Genomic DNA, 18,740 nt, shown 5'->3' with positions numbered 1-18,740 from the left:
CATGAAGACATGTCACCCAACACCAACTTCGTTGCTCATTTCCTGACTTTGACAGTTCCTGAATGATGCCCTTAAAAATGTATGAGTTTAACAAACTGTGTGGTCAGACAAACTGATGCATGAGAAGAAGAACCTTTGAGACGAGGCAGTGAGCACAAGTGGGAGGAGTTTTTCATTGGGGTGGACTGGGGGATTGTCGTCCCATGGAGGGGAGTAGCTATGGTGCTTTGATTGAAATCCAGCAGATGTGGGACAGAGGAGAGGGGTGTGCTAGCGAGAGAAAGAAATATTTACACCCACCTAACAAGGAGACACACACATAAACAGGCAGGCAGACGAGGCGCGAGTCAGAACAACTCGAGCTCTCTGAGAAGCAGCAGCAGTTCAAACCTGTGAAAACTTTCATTGATGTTCTATGACAAGTCACACGCACTCCAACACTCCCTTGCTAATAAACACTGAGATCTTCAGACACACTCGCAAGGACAGTCTGAGTGAGAATTATTGGCATCCAAGAGAGAGGAAAGGTCCATCAAGGACATACTGCTACGTGTTTCGCCAGACCCGGACACACACGGGTCCTGGAGGTCTAGTTCCCCTTGTGAGGCACGGGAACTGCTGCGGCCTGACAATTGGACCATCAGAGAGGAAGCTGCAGACAAGTGGATGGACGCCTTCTGCCGACTCAGTGGCCTGGACCCTCTGTGGGTGAGTTTCAATGAATCTTTTGTGATGGATTGAGAAAAAGTGTTACAAGCCGTGTATGCTCATGATGATGCTTTCTGCCCTCAAATGAGCAAACCTGTTGTTATTAAGTCTGGCTTCTAGTGGTGCATGTGGGTATTTAACAGATTGTCTTCGAAGAAAAGTCTGACTTGCATGTGGCAGCCTGCAGGAATTTAAAACTAGGGGGATGAGATGTGGTTTCCTCTGTTTTAAGTCTCCATATTTCATATCTTATCTCAAAAACAATGTCTTCAGTGCAGTCGGAATGTTGACGGTCAGAACTGGCCTCTTTTATCACGCCCCTGTGATGTTTCTGTTTCTCATTAAGCACTTTCTGTTTGGGCTCCTGCAAGCGTATCAACATGAAAGTATGTCTGGTGTTGCATTCAGGCCATGATGGAAAGTTGTAAGTTCCATCTGACCAATAAGTACTTCAAATATTTGCTTTTGTCTTTCACTTTCAGCAAAGTACGACTGTAGTCGTATTGAACCTTACACATACCTCTGAGGCAGCGTCATAGCTGGCTTTTTGGCCGCAGCTTTGAAGAAGTGATGGGAATTCCTGTAAGCATACAAAGCCCAGCAGTCTCCAAGAAACAAGCTGGAAACTTGCAAATGCTCATATAAAACGCATTCTACTTTTGATAAATGAGCATTATGGACACAGCCAATAACATCCATATGCAGAGGTTTGCCTTCACATCAGTGTATTCGTCATATAAAGCAGGACAAACACTCTTAGGCATCCAAACTGAGGGTTTCAGTTGAGGGTGTGAGAAAGTGAATAAGACGTGAGATGTACAAGAAAACTTTTAGATTGCGTCTTCATGAAAGCTCTCTGTTCATACCTTTGCCATCCACCGCAGGAGTCAGAAGAGTCTGTGAAAGTTGCCGCCCACTCACTGGCTCTCAAGAGTAATACTGTTTAAATGAACCTAAATGCACTTACAGAGTCCACAAATGCACAGTGAGTACAAATTTGTTACGTAAGGCTGACCATTGATTTTTTTTAGGAAGGATTAGGTTAAAAAAAAAAATCTAAAAAAAAAAAATGATGAAAAAGTGGGAATATTTACTGTACATGGCTCTGTGGTGACTTTTGACTAAAAACAAACAAATATTCAAAGAGAAACAGGTAGCTGCTAGTCAGACCATGATTCACACTCTTTTGGGTCCAGAGGCTATGAACAGTGGCAAGTTATGGTAAACATGGATAATCACTATAGTTTTTAACACACTCTTGTCAAGTGAATCATCCAAGAAATGTAATCATTAAAAAGTGGACCTCTGTCCCATACTTGAGTAAAGATACTTAGGCCAGTATCCAAGCTCTACCTATAGTAAATATTTTTGCCCATTTTTCTTGACATCTGTTTAACTTATTTCTCTCTTAAAAGTCTTTATTACGTGTTTTTCCTGGTCTTATCTCGTGCCAAACGATGTGAACTACGTTGTTATCAATGACAACAAAAACTGTTCGATTCAATTCAATACTGTGTGCCAGAAAAGCACAAGACCTTTAGCTAAGGATATATTTCAACATTTTCAGGAAATAGATTAGTGTAGCTGTTTAACAGGGAACAAGGAACACACTCACATGCATTCGGCCTAAAAAAAACTGCTGAATTTTTATTTTTATGCTGAGGCAAGTCTTGTTTTGTAGTCTGTATTTGGCAGACTACGCCTTGTCAAATATTCATTTTTGCCAGAAGCGCAACATTAAATTTAGTATGAACGAGTACTCAAGATTTAAGGTCAGCTGAAAGCAGGTATAAATTGTGGTGCAGATGGTGTTAGGTGATTTTGAGGGATTTGAACAAAGCACTGATTGTGTGGTGGGTACAGTCCTATTTTGTCTACAAATATTGCGACTTTAACCATCGCATCTCTTTAAAAAATATTGTATGAGCTCTGTTGAATCTGTTCTCTTTCCGCTACTTAGACCGCATGCCCCTGCACCGCTATGCTTCATTTTGCCAGGAATTAAGTTGTTGTTACTCCCACAAGAGCTCAAACGGATATCTAGAAAAATAACAAAAATAAAGAAAACAGGATAGGAAAACAGTCCCCCCATACGCTGTTTTGTTTTCACTTCATCTGTAAAACAGCTCAATCCATACTTGCTGAACTAGTGCACCTTCGAAGCTTTAATGATCGGCTTCTGCACGGTTGGTTGTTATATAATGACATTGTGGCTTCAAACCACTTTCCTAGGCTTGAAAATGCCAATCTGTGCTTCTAAATGAGGAACTTTTGCCACTTCCTTTGGCATCTTGTTAGCTGACCCAGACACCCTTCAGGCCATTGAGGTGGTAAACAATAAAACACAAGATGACAACAACAAGCCTGCTAGTTTGATTTCGAAAATCTTTGGTTCTGTCGATGTTTCGCGAGCTATAAATAAACAGGCCAACAAACACACAGCTATTTATTAGCCAACTTGGCTTCTGGTGTTATCTTTTATCTCTTTGCCCTACTTTTGAAAGAAAGTGACAAGTTCAAACATATTTAAAGGCTGACTCAACTTTTCAGACTAAGAGAGCATACCTCCTCGCACAGACCAGTCTGAATTCACTCCCATTTTGTTGACTGTGGTTTTACGCCGTTGTGCTAGAAAAGCTAAAACTTTGTCTATATTCTCTGTAATTGGGTCGAGTCTTCACATGTTCTCAAATAATTGATGTCGTGCAGTGAATAATTTGTAGTTCAATGGTCATTTTAGGAGCGAAAAATTCAAATGTTGTCATTTCTCTTGCAGGACTGGAACCGCACATGGTACACAGCTAATCCAGACTTGACGCAGTGTTTCCAGAACACCATTTTAGTGTGGGTTCCTTGTGTCTATTTGTGGTTCCTGACGCCCCTCTATTGCCTTCTTCTTTATTGCCATGACCATGGACGCATTCAGGTGTCCTCCCTCTGTATCTCCAAAATGGTGAGTTTTCCATTGAAGCTTGCTTGTGGAGATTAGCAATTGCCTTTCTTTCTTGAAAAAAAAACTGCCAGCCTGATTGAATTTTACTGTTTAGGTGCTTGGATTTCTGTTGGCCTCCTTTGGCTTTGTGGAGTTTTTCTACATCTTACTGGAAAGAAGTGAGGAGATCGAGCAACACATGATCTTCCTTCTCAGCCCCATCATACGCAGCATGACTGTGGTAAAAATGATCACTTTTCTTTAATTCAATTTTATCTGCATATTTCCTAGAGAGGTCCAATGTACAGTACTTTAATGATTAAAGCAGGGTTGACAAAGTAAAATAAATGTATGTTTTGGGAATGACGGAGCAAGCGGGAGTGCCTGGCACGCAAGCACGGAGAAAACTTGTGAACTCTGAACAGGCAGGCTGGTAGCTAGACTTGAACCCATGGCCTCAGGACTGTGCCACAGACACACTAACCACTCAGCTGCCATGCCGCCCACAGTCAAATAGAAGGAAGGGCCAAATGAAAAATTAAGCGGCAAGCCAAGTGCCAGATTGATTAGATATTGAAACATTTTAGAATGATGCATATAGTCTAGTGAACCCAATTCTACCTACCTAAAAACTAATACATTTTTGCAATGGGTTCAGATAAATAAATAAATATTTTATTATGGCTCGGTCAATATTTTTTAATTTTCAATAAAAACAAATGAATAATTTCCTTAATATCAAAATCCCCATTACGTGAACATTACATTTTCTAGGCACCATCAATAGTCCGTATTTTCACTTAAATACAATGAAATGAAGTGCAAGGAGAAGTAATTACAGCGGTTCCTGGTGATGATACAATATTGACTCAAAATCATCTCAGGGGCCATAGGAAAGCTTCCTGGGGTCAGATGTGACCAGTGGGCCTTGACTTTGACATAGGCACTGTAAATGCTTCCAAATATTTTGAGGATAACTCTATTATTTTATTAGATTTTCAACAATATTTTCCAGGAAAATGAGAAAAACAATACTTAAGTTGAAAAAAAATTGAACATATCCTATCTTATGAGGAATAATTCTTAAAATTTCACCTTTCTTTTAAGTAATAAGAAAAATCATACTTAAAAAAACAAATATAATACTTAAAATGGGAAAATCATAGACATGTTATTGCAGACAGATACAATGGAATTAACCACTTTCCTAGGCTTTCCCTCATTCATGACATGTGTTATGTTACAAAATGGACCATTGACAGGTGAAATACTTGAAACAGAAACCTTTTGAAAAAAAAAAGAAAAAAAACAATTACACGATTTATTACGCTAGGCAGTTTCGAAGTAATTGTGTTTGGCCAATGCATGTCAAAGTTTTCTTCCCTCCCCCAAATTGACATTGCCAAATTCTAACCTGGCACGAATCTTATAGCATTTTGTCACGTCTATGTGAGCAGGAATCCTTGGACAATTTTGCCGCCTCGATGCGAAACTTCTTTGGACATTCGTATTTTCTTCCAAATGATTTTCCCCAAACTGTCACAGCATTTGAAAAAATGCATTCACACAACAATTATCAGTGCAACTACGTGATGGTTCTCTCAGACAACGCAGCGCCTTTGCGCGGAAAACTATTGATTCTTGCTCAAAATGTGAGTCATTCCTCCGGAGTTACCGAGGGCAACAAAAAAATTGCTGTGAATGCACTCACGTTAATGTGTAAACACATGAAAGAATATTGTGTGTCCTTTACTGACAAGACACGGAGGTGAAAAGCATAATACCTGAGTAGAGATTTATCGTGTTGCAGTCAATGTAAATATTGCATGACCTTGCAAACATGTTTATCTTTGACCATCAATCATCCGAGTGCAGAGTGTGCTGCCATCGTTTACTGTTTTATATGTGCATGAAAGCATGGTTTACTCGTAGCTAAGTTTTAGATTGCAGGTGTCAAAGTCATTTAAGCCTGGTAGGTAAAAGCACTTTTACGGAGGCCAAACTAAAAAATAAAAAGAAAGAAAGAAATACAAAAAGAAAGAAAGAAGGAAAGAAAGAAACACAAAAAGAGAGAAAGAAGGGAAGAAAGAGAAGAAAAAGAAATGAGAAAAGTGAGGGAGACTCAAAGAAAGAGAGAATAGAAAGAGAAATTAAAGAGACATTATCGAGAAAGAGAAAGGGAAAACGAAAGAGAGAAAGAGAGAGGTTAAGGGATAAAAAAAATATAAAAGGGGAAAGATAAAGGGAGAGATTGAAAGAGAGAAAGAAAAAGAGGGAAAGAATCTGAGACAGAGAAAAAATAGAAAGAGGAAGAAAGAAATGAAGGATGATAGGAGGAAAGGAAAAAAAGAGAAAGTAAGAGACAAAAAGAAAGAAAGAAAGAGAATGAAAGAAAGAAAAAAGAAAGAGAATGAAAGAAAGGGAAAGGAGAGAAAGTAACAGAGAGGGACAAAAAAGAGATAGATAGAAATCCAGCTACTGATGCTTTGGAAGTGGCGACATCAATTGGACATATTTAAAACTGCAACTTTTTTTTTCTCTTGCGCTTCTCTCACTGTCGTCTCACGGGCCGGAATAAATCTGTTGGCGAGCCGCAAGTTCGATAGCAAGGCTTTCAATTGCTGCAGACGATGACTTTTTTTGTGACTATCATGAAAAGACTCAGGTTAATGGTTGATACTTCAAAATTTAGTCAGATCCACATTCAGTGTATTAAAAACCGTTTCTCACATCAGAAGAAGAACCTACCAATTTTACAGTGTGATTGTTGGGAACGGGTGACGACAAATATTTTTCCAATGTTATTCATTTAGTTATATAGTTACAGGGGCAGTGTGTAGCAGTTAGTGCCTCCTAGTGGAACAAAAAAACTTTCATCCAATACAAAAAAAGATTTGAATGCTAGGCAAAAAACACGTGAAATATCATACCAATGTTAATTTTTTATTAAAAAAATCCTAAATTGAGAAATTTGTATTTCTTTTACACTGTGGAATCCCCACTTTGTTTGGCGCCATGTTTGTCCGGCATCCTACCGCCACGCGTTGTCGTATATCACTGGCCTTTGCTCGTACCGGACAACACAGTGCCATCTAGTGTTTAATGATTACACGTTGGGGCTTTAAATTCACGCAAATGACTGCCTTTTCATGTTTTTCTTTTAAGTCAATAACAAATCGCTAGCGTTACTTTTATGGCAGACTGTTTTCTTCAGAAACTTTTCACATTGGCATATCGAGTGGCGTCAAATAACAGCACACCAGGCTGCGTTTTCTTCACATTGGTGCAGTTTATGTCAGAGAGGAGTCTCACGTTTGATGTCATGTGGTATTTCCTCTTCACGGGTAGCAAACACACCTACGTCACCTGTACAGGTGGAAATAAACATACACTGTAGGCGAAAACTGTTAGCAGTGATCTATCTATACACTCACGATTGACATGGCAAATATTACCCATTTGGGTTATTTTTCCATTAATTTGACACAAATTCATATGCACTAGTTTTCTAATGTTTGTCAAAATAATGTAATAAAAACACAATATTAATGCAAGAATAAAATTGGAAAAGTTCCTACAGCAAACTGATTAGTCAAGTCATGTTTATTTGTATAGCCCTTCATCACAATGAGTCTCAAAGGCCTGCACTGACAAACCACAGATTATTGCAAACCACAGACTATTTTTACACCATCCCCTGATCTAAAACCTACTTGAGGGCAAGGAAAAACTCAAATACCTCAACATGAGGAAAATAAAGAAACCTTGAGAAGGGACCGCACATGAAGTAATCCCCCTTCCAGGAGGACCAGGCTGGAATGGATGTTGCAATACCAAATAATACACAGCTATTGTCAACATAAAATGTAGGTTATTCATATGCTATAGAATAGAAGTGTGTTTTAAGCCTAGATTTAAAGAGTTCCACTTAGGTTGTAGATCGAATCTCAGTAGGCAGAGCATTCCACAGCACCAGGGCCCGGATGGAGAACGCTCACAAACCTGCGGATCTCTTCTTGGCTCTTGGGATCAATAGTAGACCAGCATTTTCACGGCGAAGGCTCTGGACCGGGACATAGGGGGAAATTAAACCTGAAAGGGAGCAAGTCCATGCATGATTTTGGATAATAACAACAGACCTGGCCGGTCTAAAACCTAATATTACAAACATAACAAGTCATAATGAGCCTTCATCATTCTTGCATAGTGCCTGTGTAATTACAAGGTAGCAGCTTGGCTCCATGATGGATTTTGTTCCGCCCACTTACTCATACAGTAGATGCAAGCTGGACCAATGGCTTCCAGTAATATGGCAAGTCATAAAAGGGGAACTTCAAATGCATAGCGCAATTTTCACTCGTTTACTGTTAGGTTTGGGTATTGCAATTTAAAAGTCATTATCGGGGCACACAAAGTACTAGAAAAAAAGGGCTTTAGAAATTACACTGTTTAACAAAGTATTTGTTCAAAGTCATTTTCTTCCGAGCCATTGGCTACCCTTTATTGATCCAACTTAAGCTGTTAGATTGTTACATTGTGGGCTTAGACAGCCAACATTATATTACTCCTTGTTAATCAAAGTATTGAGCATGTTTTTTTTTTAAAGGCGTTTATTCACTCAACAACATTCAATTTTCCACCGATGGAAAGATTGAATCAGCATTGGACAATATTTTGCATTGGAAAATTGGTCGTCACCTGTAACGTCATATTTTGCCCAACAATCAATTACATGATTGATTGGATCATAATGATAAGATTTACATTTTTTTTTAGTATTTTTCAGTGTTTTGTGACGACTTTTAGTGTTTCATTTTTTCCAGTTTTTGCTCATTGCTGTTTATTTCCCAGATATTCCCAGTCCCTGACTATAGAAATGGTGGAAATTAGGGTTTTTTGATAACCCTTCTTTCCCTGGCCCAATATCAATATTCAAAAAATAACTAGTCATCAATATCAATGCCATAAACGAACACCTCCAGTACGTAAATCTCCCTCCGCTCTGACGGAAATAAAGAAATATCAATAAACAACAATACATTACCAATATTTGACATAATACTTTAAATATGTACCGGTATACAATTTCTGAAAATGTAACATTCCTTTTGTTTGTATTTTCTAGTCACTTATTGTAAAATGGTCAACAGAGGGAGGCAGAAACTGCTACAATTATCAGTCATATCAGGCATATAACATCTTGAAATTTGTTCCGGGTGTCCCCTGCCCACTGCCCGAAGATAGCTGGGATGGGCTCCAGCACCCCCACGACCCTACTGAGGATAAGCGGTGCAGATAATGGATGGATGGATGTTATGAACTGCGATTGTCTATACTTTGACAAATGCGCAATTCCTAAAACAGTTCAAGCTGCTTGGAATAAGTTGAAAATTTTTGTCTTAAAATCTTTGACTGGAGTTTTTTTTTTTAGAAGTAAGAGACGTTGTATGATAATGTTATGTATCGAGGGAAAGTCAAAACATGTTTTCCGCCTAGCGCCTTCTGATATATGTGCCCAAACACATCAACAACAAGTTTGGACTGTCAAAAAGCCGAAAGTAACAAACATATGCCACCGAATGAAAAGGCGGCAATGTTGTTTACATCATTGAGCGCACACACGAATGTCACCGAATCAAGTTTTGCAGGGAAACTCCTTGCACCACTCATCTCTAATAAGGAGCACGTGGCTAATCGCTGGTTAACCAATGCAGTGCATTTTTAGAAACCTAAATTAACTTTTTCCCCACTAGAGAGCTTTCTCAATCTTATCATTTGGCCAAGTACTTTAGCGCATGACTCCGCTAAAGATAACAGCGTCCTAAAACTGACTTTTATTTTGAAGAAAACTTCTTTAATCGAGTCTTAAAGTGCGACCATCAACTGAAAAATGTTTGTGGGCTTTTTTTTTTTGTATGAAGGCGGGACTAAGACAGGCACGGGGAAATCCCTTTTAAACCAGGCCAAACTATGGCCCCACAGGCTTTTTTATCCAGCCTAACAAACAAAAATAGTCAAAATATAATAGCCGTGTAAATAAATTATGGTAAATAAAGTACTACTTATAAAAGATGTTAGGATTTTTTTGTCCCCATTGTCCCTGTGTGTGTCTACAACAAAAATATTACTACAGAAGTACAACAAAAGTACTACAACATTTCTACTGAACCAAATATAAAATGTTGTGCTTGAAAACAGGAGCCTAATGGGTTATTTTGCTTTTGGTCTGAAAAGAGAACAATACTACAAAAATACTACCTCAGTAATACTATAATAAAAACATACTACTACAGAAATATTACAACAGAAATGCCATAAAAATACTACTCCAGTAATATTACAGAAATAACAAAAATACTACCAAGAAAATACTACAAAAGTGCTAGGGAAATACTAGAAAAATACTACAAGGCAAATACAGCAAAAATACTTTAAAAGAAATACTACAAAAAAACTATGGTAACACAGTAATACTAAAGTACTACTACAGAAATACTACAATCAATACTACAAAAATGCTACTGCAGTATTACAACAAAAGTACTACAACTAAAGAGATACTACAAAAATTACTTTGGAAATAGAAATACAGAAATACTACATGGCAAAAACTTCAAACATACTTTGAAAAAAAATACTACAAATATACAACTACAGTAATAGTATAATACAAAAAAGTACTACAGAAATATTACAACAAAAACACTAAAACTACAGGGATACTACAAAATTTACTCTGGATAAAATACAAAAATACTTCGGAAATACTACAAAATCCCACAAATAATACAACTACAGTAATACTATAAAACTAAATATCAAATTAAGTGCTTAAAACATGGACCTAATATATAATTTTGCTACAATTGTGAGCGTGTCACAATCAATTTGATTAAACTGGTCTTCTTGCTACTCAAAATAGTAGCCCATCCCTGCTTTAAACCAAAACACTGATCACACCAAGTTGAATTATTTCAAAGAAAACATCTTGATGGAGTTGTAAAGTGGGGCCGTCAACTGATAAATGTTTGTGTTTTTTCCCCATTTTGTTTGTTTGAAGGCAGGATTAAGCCATGCAAGGGAAAACCCCTCAAACCAATGCACTGATCACACAAGTTGAACTTTTCCGCTGTTGTTTTTATAGTTTTCTTGTATGAAATCATTGAAGCATACCGCTTATGCTCTGGTCTCGGGAAAGTATATCATCTTATAAATTATTTCAGTGTATTAAAAATAAATGTGGGTCAATGTTTGATTTAACTGGTAGAAATCATCAATAGGATTCCAAACTTCAGGATGAGTTTGGCTTATATTTGCTAGTTCTGGCAAGACCCTTTGCTATAAAAATAGATGTCATTTCCGTCTTTCTGTTTCTTTTCAGATCCTGGCTTTATGCATCATCCAGTTGGAAAGGATACGAGGTTGTCGCTCTTCGGTATTTCTCTTCCTCTTCTGGGTCTTGGCTGTTGTTTGTTCCCTGGTGCCTCTCAGAGCAAAAATTCAGCTGGCCTTGGATGAGGTATGTGTTTTTTGTCATGTATCTATTGCATGGAATTGAATCGAATTGTCTTTATTGTCAATGATATCAACGTTGAATGCAACAAAATAAGACATGAAAATCCAGGGGTAACCTGTAACAAAGGCTTTAAAGAGAAACAATAGAATTGAAAAACTGTCAGGATAAAAGGATAAAAAATGTTTTGTGATGAAAAAAGAGTGCCATGATGTACAGTATAAATACGTTTTCAGAAGAATTATCGCTGAGTGCCAAAACTTTTTTTCTAAAATATATATTTTTAAAACTCTTCCAAAGGTCTAGCGCTGTTAATCAGTAAGTATCAAGCCTCTGGGAATGATTTTAGTATGATAAATCACCACTAGATGGCAAGAATAGCTATGACCAGATCTTTGTCCACACATTGAGGAGTCCCCACATCCTCTTGTTGCTTCCTCCATCCAGTGATTGAGAGTGTGTGGGCGGCCCCTGAGTGACCGAAATCGTGCTATCACATTACCGGAAACATCTAGCGGTGCATTAATCATGCATAAGATCAGTGTTTTGGCAAAAAATAATATTTTGCAAGCAAAGTGCCCTGGCGTTTATGGAAAGCATTGTTTAGATGTTGGAGGGGATCACAGATGCGAGTAGAAAAAAAAAAGTTTACGTTTCTCTTAGAAATTTACTTGGACACAAGTATTTTCAAGAAACCTAGCAATGTTCAACTGTGGTCCAATAAAGAATGGTACACATACATAACGTTTTTTCTAATGAAAGATCATGGTTCAAGCGTCCTTTTGATATGTCCTATGCCTATAGAACTACATAACAACATTTTCCGTAAGGCCTTCAAAAGTAAGTCAAAATGGCATCCAGCATCGAATGAGTTAAAAGCAGTACAATAACATTCGGCAGCAACAAAAACCCAATAACTGATTATCGTTTTTATTTGGTACTGATTGAGACACTGCTAGGATTTGTCCCCGGCGAACCGGTGTTTTGTTCTAGGATTTTTTTTAAACCTCAAGCCGTCATACCAAATCAAGCGTGTCGCTGCCCATAGTCTAGACTCTAATTTCCAGTGTGAACTATACACTATGTCAGCAAAGTGTTATTTATTCCTGTATTGTACAACCAAGAAAGTGAACATTAAGCATCTATAGAGGATGACACTACCAATTGTGGTCATGCCTGCGTCCATTCCCATTTTTCATTTCTACTCTTGCCTGCTGTGCAACACCGCAATAATTGTGAAATGGGATATATTTTATGTTTTTGGGTGCAAAGCTATGCAGACGGTTCATTTACATTACCCCCCAAAAAAAGAAAGAAAGAGGACAGACGCATCCATATTTACGTCCATGTGACATTCCCATGCAGCATAAGGGGTTGTGATGACGGGTCTTGGATAAATGCTGGTGAGCCAAGGCACTACTGGGGTTATTGGCTCTTACAATGAGAACACGCTGCCAAACGTAAATCCATACATTTACTTGCATACACTTAAACTTTAACGACTTGGAGAGATCTTTGGATTTCATGGTTATAAGAAATACACAAAAAAACACAAGTACACACACACTACTAGCTTTTTTGTGTCATCTACTGCATCTACAGCCCAATTAACACACCAACTACTGCTGAGCTTTCAACATTTTTCACCTCATAATCAGTTGCTAAGTTAGCAGAAAATATTACCCATTTGGGTCATTTTTCCATTTTTTTCCATTAATTTGACACAAATTCATATGCACTAGTTTTCTAATGTTTGTCAAAATAATGTAATAAAAACACAATATTAATAATTGTTTTCTTTCTTTTCATCAAAGCCTATGAAGTATAGTATAGTATAGTATAGTATAGTATAGTATAGTATAGTATAGTATAGTATAGTATAGTATAGTATAGTATAGTATAGTATAGTATAGTATACTATAGTATAGTATAGTATATCATCAGTGTGTTTCATGTTTTTTTTTCGTAAAATATCAAAAAGCCTTGAATTAGGCAAAATATTCTAAAACAATTGATTAGATATAAAAACACATAGTTTCAAATACACTTTCTCTATTTCTGTATTTTTAAATCATTTTTAGGATAGAGAGTATAGTATAGTATAGTATAGTATAGTATAGTATAGTATAGTATAGTATAGTATAGTATAGTATAGTATAGTATAGTATAGTATAGTATAGTATAGTATAGTATAGTGTAGTATACTGTAGTATAGTATAGTATAGTATAGTATAGTATAGTATAGTATAGTATAGTATAGTATAGTATAGTATAGTGTAGTATAGTATAGTATAGTATAGTATAGTATAGTATGCACAGGATTACATAGTATAGTATGTTATTGCATGGCATGGCATGGCATGGAGGCTGTTTGAGAAGTAAATCATACTTGCTCTCACACATAACATCTTACTCTGACACATGCACAAATCTACTCTCAAACATACAGAGTCATATGCATGAGAAAGTATAGTAATGTTATACGTGGTTATACTGTGTCTGTTCAGTGGTGCATGTGAGAGAGTACTGTGTTAAACGTGAGATCAAACATGATCTCCTTCTCAAACAGCCTCTCATGGCATGGCATATCTTGTTTTTCTCATAACATCAAAATGAGACAAAATGACCTAATAGAGAGGATGATAGATTAAACGGTTTTTGATTTTTTTAAATTGAAATAGGAAAACGATATTTGAAATGTTTACATTTATCATTACAATTAATGTTTTCAGGTATCTTTTTCCATGTATTTATTCCTTCGATCACATTTTCCTATTTTGTTGTGCGTATTTATTTTCATTTTAATCTTTGTGTCGCGAGGCGTGGTGGGGTCGAAGGAGTGATCGGACCAGAACGGGGGCAGGAGGCAGGAAGGGAGAACTCAATTGCGTGACGATCCATAAGTTTTATTTAACAAAATAAAAGTCGCCCAATACTCCGGGACCAAAACAGAACAATACAGAGTTCCTCCGGCACGAACTCAACAGGACAAGGCAAAACAGACGGAAAATGTTTAAACCTAAAACAGGACAAGGCATAACAGACCTGGGATTGTGTAATGAGCCAGCGCCCGCCAAACCCAAAATCCAGCCTTAAATAGCAGACCAGCAATCAGCTGATCTGCTGCAGCTGAGTTCGGGGGCGTGGCAGACTGGTAGCCATGGCGACCGTGACACTTTGTCCATCTCATTGCCAATGGTGACCAATAAGCGTCCAATGACAATTAGAAGAAATGGTAACGGACCACACGACAGCATGGTGGTCCACAGGTCTGTTTCACTGCTCTGAGGTTTGGGGTGTGAATCTTGGATCAGATCTGCATGTGTTTTTCTATACATCCTCCTGCTACATTCCAAAAAGGTGTTAACTTAAGAAGGCTGTCGGGAGAAAGGGGCGACGAGGGGTAACTGTTTTAGTGTTACATTTTAAGCCAATCTGGAGTATAGTGTCTCACAAAGGAGCTGTTTTGTGCAGAATTTGGGCATATGAAGACAATTCAAACTCATGTTTAAACGACTTCAGTAGTCAGTAAGTCTACCATACTTGTTTCTGGAATTTGGGAGAAGAACAGAATACCTGAAGAGAAGCCATACAAGCATGTGAAGAATATTTGCTTTCAATATCTAGCACATTTGCTGTGCATTTCAAAGCATACTATCATGTACTTTGATGCCACCAATGTTTTTTCCAAGTACAATTTTTATAACGAAGTATCTGACTCCTCAACAACATTGAAACCTCGGCCATTTTTACTTGACCTACATTTTCCCTACCACCAAGCTTGACCTTGTTTTTCTGTACATGGAAGGATCCATCTGGTCACATTATAGCTCCTCTCTGGGCATTGGTCCATAATGTGCAGGGCAAACTGTTTACCATAGTTTTAAATTTCATGCTTTGACATACCGCCGCACAACAAAACAGCTGTGGCTGTGGCGATGACCCAAGAGTAAAAATGGGCCTCACTAAAGATATTTCTTCAGTCTGTATGACAATAACATTTGCGAAAGCTTCAACAACAGTGTTGGGCTCCATACTTAAAAACAGTAATTAATTGTTACTTAATCTTAAAAAGTAATATTATACCCCAGATTACTGACACCCAAGAGCAGCGTGTTACTCTGAAAGTAACCATGTAGTTACAACTTCCTATATATATCAGTACTTGCATTTAAGCTGATCCCCTAAAACTGCTTTAAGATATAAACAAAATAACACTCATGGAATAAAATGTGTACACCGACCGAGGGAAGCAGTTAACCCTTTCATACTTCTTGGCTAGTGCAATCTTCAGAGCTTGCAAAAGAACACAAAGCTGAGAACCTCCATATCCATTTTGTTTCTGCGTTTCAAACCACTTGAAGAATTCCCTCCTATCGGTACTGTCTAAGACGTTTGCTATTTTTCTCCATGCATGGTAATTTTATAAATAAAACAATAAAAAAATCTGCGCACTTTTATTGTAGATTCTGTGCTCACGTTTCCCCTTTTGGTTTTTGGTTTTGTACAAGCAACACCCCATCCCCTCACGCTGCCTCCATTCGCTACTGGTGACACACAACCAAATATGCACATAAAAACTGACCACTTGATTTCAGTATTTTACTTTAAAGTAGTAAATATGGAAGTTTACACAGTAGGGACAATATCTCCTTGAGGAGGAACACAGCATCCTAACACTTCGTGCTTGAGACAGCGCCACTGTAACTGTATTCAGTTGTGCTTTGTAATGCACCTTGTTCTAATAACAATTGGGTTACAAAGTTTTTTTACAGTGTTGCAGTACTCATTATTGAGAAAATTAATTGTGTTCCAGAAAGTTTTGTTACACTGTTTAACCCAAAATAAATGTATAATAAAAGTTATTACTTATTTTTCAGGCAACCATACTCTTAAACATGAATAGTAAAGGTAAATTTTAAAGTTCTTACATGGAGAGTGTGTATTATTTGACTACTTGATATTGCTCTATGGTGAAGTGCAACTCATATGGAGTGCTACAAACCGCACGGAAGAACATAAACTACTGAGATGCAAAGTGACCAAAACGCACCATTTTACTTTTTCTTTTTGCCCAGCCTTTTTCGTGGGTACAGTAATCTCTCGGTTATCGCGGTTAATGGGGACCAAAACCACTCGCGAAAAGTGAAAATCCGCGAAGTAGCGACGCCGCTTCAAAAATGCTTAAAATAAATAAATAAATACACATTTTATTTTTTTTATTTTATTATGATTATTTTTTGGACCTGCGAAGCTCTGAATCCGCGAACGTGAAACCGCGAAGTAGCGAGGTCCCACTGTACCTGTAGCAACCAGATAGACTCATGTTATGTAAAATAAATACACACTTCTTGACCTAAAAGTATTTTGAAAAGGGCATGTTTAACCAATAGTTCATAAATTTTTCCTTCTTCCTTCTTAATCAATATTATTTTTAATTCATAATGTTTGTTCTTTTTACCACTAGGAGCCGCTAAATAATTCACACTGATACTTTAATAAGTGCATACACAACGTATGGATAGGGATTAAATAAGAAACTAATATCCTGAGGTTAAAATGTATAAAAATGAAGGCGATGTACCGTAATCTTGTGTGACATGTTGAGGAAATTTCCTGGAGATTAAGCGATCAAAACAACATATTAATGCCACTAAAAAGAGTGGGTTATATAATGCTGGTTTTGCTGTGACGTTTTCATCAACAAAGCCATTAATTGCCTTTGTGGTCACCCAAAAATTCCAACTCACAAACCATGCCTGTAATAGATTACACGAAATGACTGAGTCATGTGTTGCCAATGTGGTCTGTAACTCATGCTGTTTACTCAATCCGCAGGGTATTGACTCTGATCTTGTGAGATACTTGGCTTTCTTCTCCTACTTCACCATTCAACTGGTCCAGCTCTTCTTGAGCTGCTTTGCCGACCAGCCACCAGAGGGTAAACACGTCTTTCAAAAGGTAGGCATGTCCTAGTAACATTCACTGCCATTGACGGCTGTAAATGTCATTTATCTGTTTTTAATAGGATGGCAATTAATGTCCTAAAACAGTTCTTGTGGTTCCAAATTTTGGTTTGCAGAATGTTCAGCCTTTTAGAGCCAATGATGTAATTCACTTCTTCACTTTTTTCACCTCACTGCTTTAACTTCCTGTGAGGAGAGTGTGAACAAGCACGCGTGGTTGTTCCTTATGCTCCTGCATACTATTAACAAGACGTTGGAATGCAGTTGACCCCGGAAATCTGCAACTAACACCACTTTTAGCGACACCTTAGCAACATCAACAATGTATTTGAGGTAGTTAGCACTAATGCTTCTACATTGCTATTCTCTCGTATTTTATCGTCATTTAGACCGGGGGTCAGCAATCTGCGTCCCTAGTGCCGAATGTGGCTCTTTAAAGCTGGCCGTGTGGCTTTCTAGAGATTTTTCTGAAAATTGAAAAAAGGGGATGAAAATAGTCAAGTCAAGTCACATTTATTTGTATAGCCCTTTATCACAAAATGTCTCAAAGGACTGCACAGGTTACAATTACACCATCCCCTGATCTTAGAAATATATGTGTATTTTTTAGTGTGTGATGGTTTTCTTTAGAATATGTATTAGATGTTGAATGTCCAACCTTTATGTATGAATTACCCTATCTTTTAATTTAGATACAAGTTTTTATGAGACTTTGAATTTTTTTGTGGCACCAGACATATATTTTTTTGATCAGTTTTTGGGTCCGTTATGGTTCTTTCAAAATTTTGGGTTGCCAAACCCTGCCTTCTGACTTGTGGGCCGCATATTGTTAAAAGAAATGGTAGAGGGGCCAAAATGGGGGTAAAAAAAACGTTTTGGTTTTTTTTTTGTTTCTGACAATAACCATTAATTGGTAAAATCGGCAATACTTACTGTATAAAAGCCCCCAAAATGGGTTGTGTTTCTTTGTTTGAAATAAACCCAAAAATGTGTTTAAAACCCCCAAATTTGAAAATTCTCTATAAAACAACCCAAAAAAGATCAAATGGATTGAAGTATTGCATAAGTCCAATTTTAACAAAGTGGGTGTTGTTTTTGACACAGGGGGTTGAAGAAAGCAATTTGAATTTCTTTTTAAAAACAATCAAAAAAAAACAAAGAAATTGATTTTGAGGTGATTGATAAATCACAGAGAATTCTCCCATTGTTTTGTATGTGGACGAAATATATGCTATACAGTATATTCATTCACCCTTGATTTGACCTTTGCTGTTGGCACGAATTTAGGACACAAGAGCGTCATACTGAGAGCTATTGCTCCCCGAATCATCTACGTCAAGGCACTGAGAATGAAAGGCCTCATCAATCAAACAAAGCTATGATGTAATATTCCCTAGTGATGAACTGTAAAAAAATACAGCTGAAAAAATCCCTCGCGATTTCTAGCCACCGTTGCGGTGCAGAAGCCACAGACGGTGCGTGGACGCACCCATCGGTTGCTCTTTTGGTTTGTTCTCATCTTCCTCTACTTTCTTCTCCTCTTCTGGTTAGACTTACTCATAGTAAGGAAGGAAATGAGGGATGAGACGTTGGAGTGTTGGTATAAAGAGCAAATAGCCGG

General features: G+C 37.6%; 1 protein-coding gene across 1 annotated transcript in view; it reads left to right on the top strand.

Annotated features, from left to right (window-relative positions):
• The first annotated feature begins 332 nt into the window (after nucleotides 1–332).
• Nucleotides 333–18,740, top strand: part of abcc6a (ATP binding cassette subfamily C member 6a) — a 34,526-nt gene continuing 16,118 nt past the window's right edge. The window contains exons 1-5 of the mRNA XM_088342377.1: nucleotides 333–708; nucleotides 3,485–3,661; nucleotides 3,756–3,881; nucleotides 11,022–11,159; nucleotides 16,992–17,114. Coding sequence (XP_088198503.1) covers nucleotides 667–708; nucleotides 3,485–3,661; nucleotides 3,756–3,881; nucleotides 11,022–11,159; nucleotides 16,992–17,114 — 606 coding nt within the window. The 5' untranslated portion in view covers nucleotides 333–666. The remainder of the gene's footprint in view (nucleotides 709–3,484; nucleotides 3,662–3,755; nucleotides 3,882–11,021; nucleotides 11,160–16,991; nucleotides 17,115–18,740) is intronic.

Source organism: Urocampus carinirostris, chromosome 8 (genome assembly GCF_059441175.1).
Source record: "Urocampus carinirostris isolate Australia breed hairy pipefish chromosome 8, RoL_Ucar_1.0, whole genome shotgun sequence".
NCBI lineage: Eukaryota > Metazoa > Chordata > Actinopteri > Syngnathiformes > Syngnathidae > Urocampus > Urocampus carinirostris.
The sequence above is the reverse complement of the archived record's forward strand: the minus strand, read 5'-3'. Positions and strand labels throughout refer to the sequence as shown.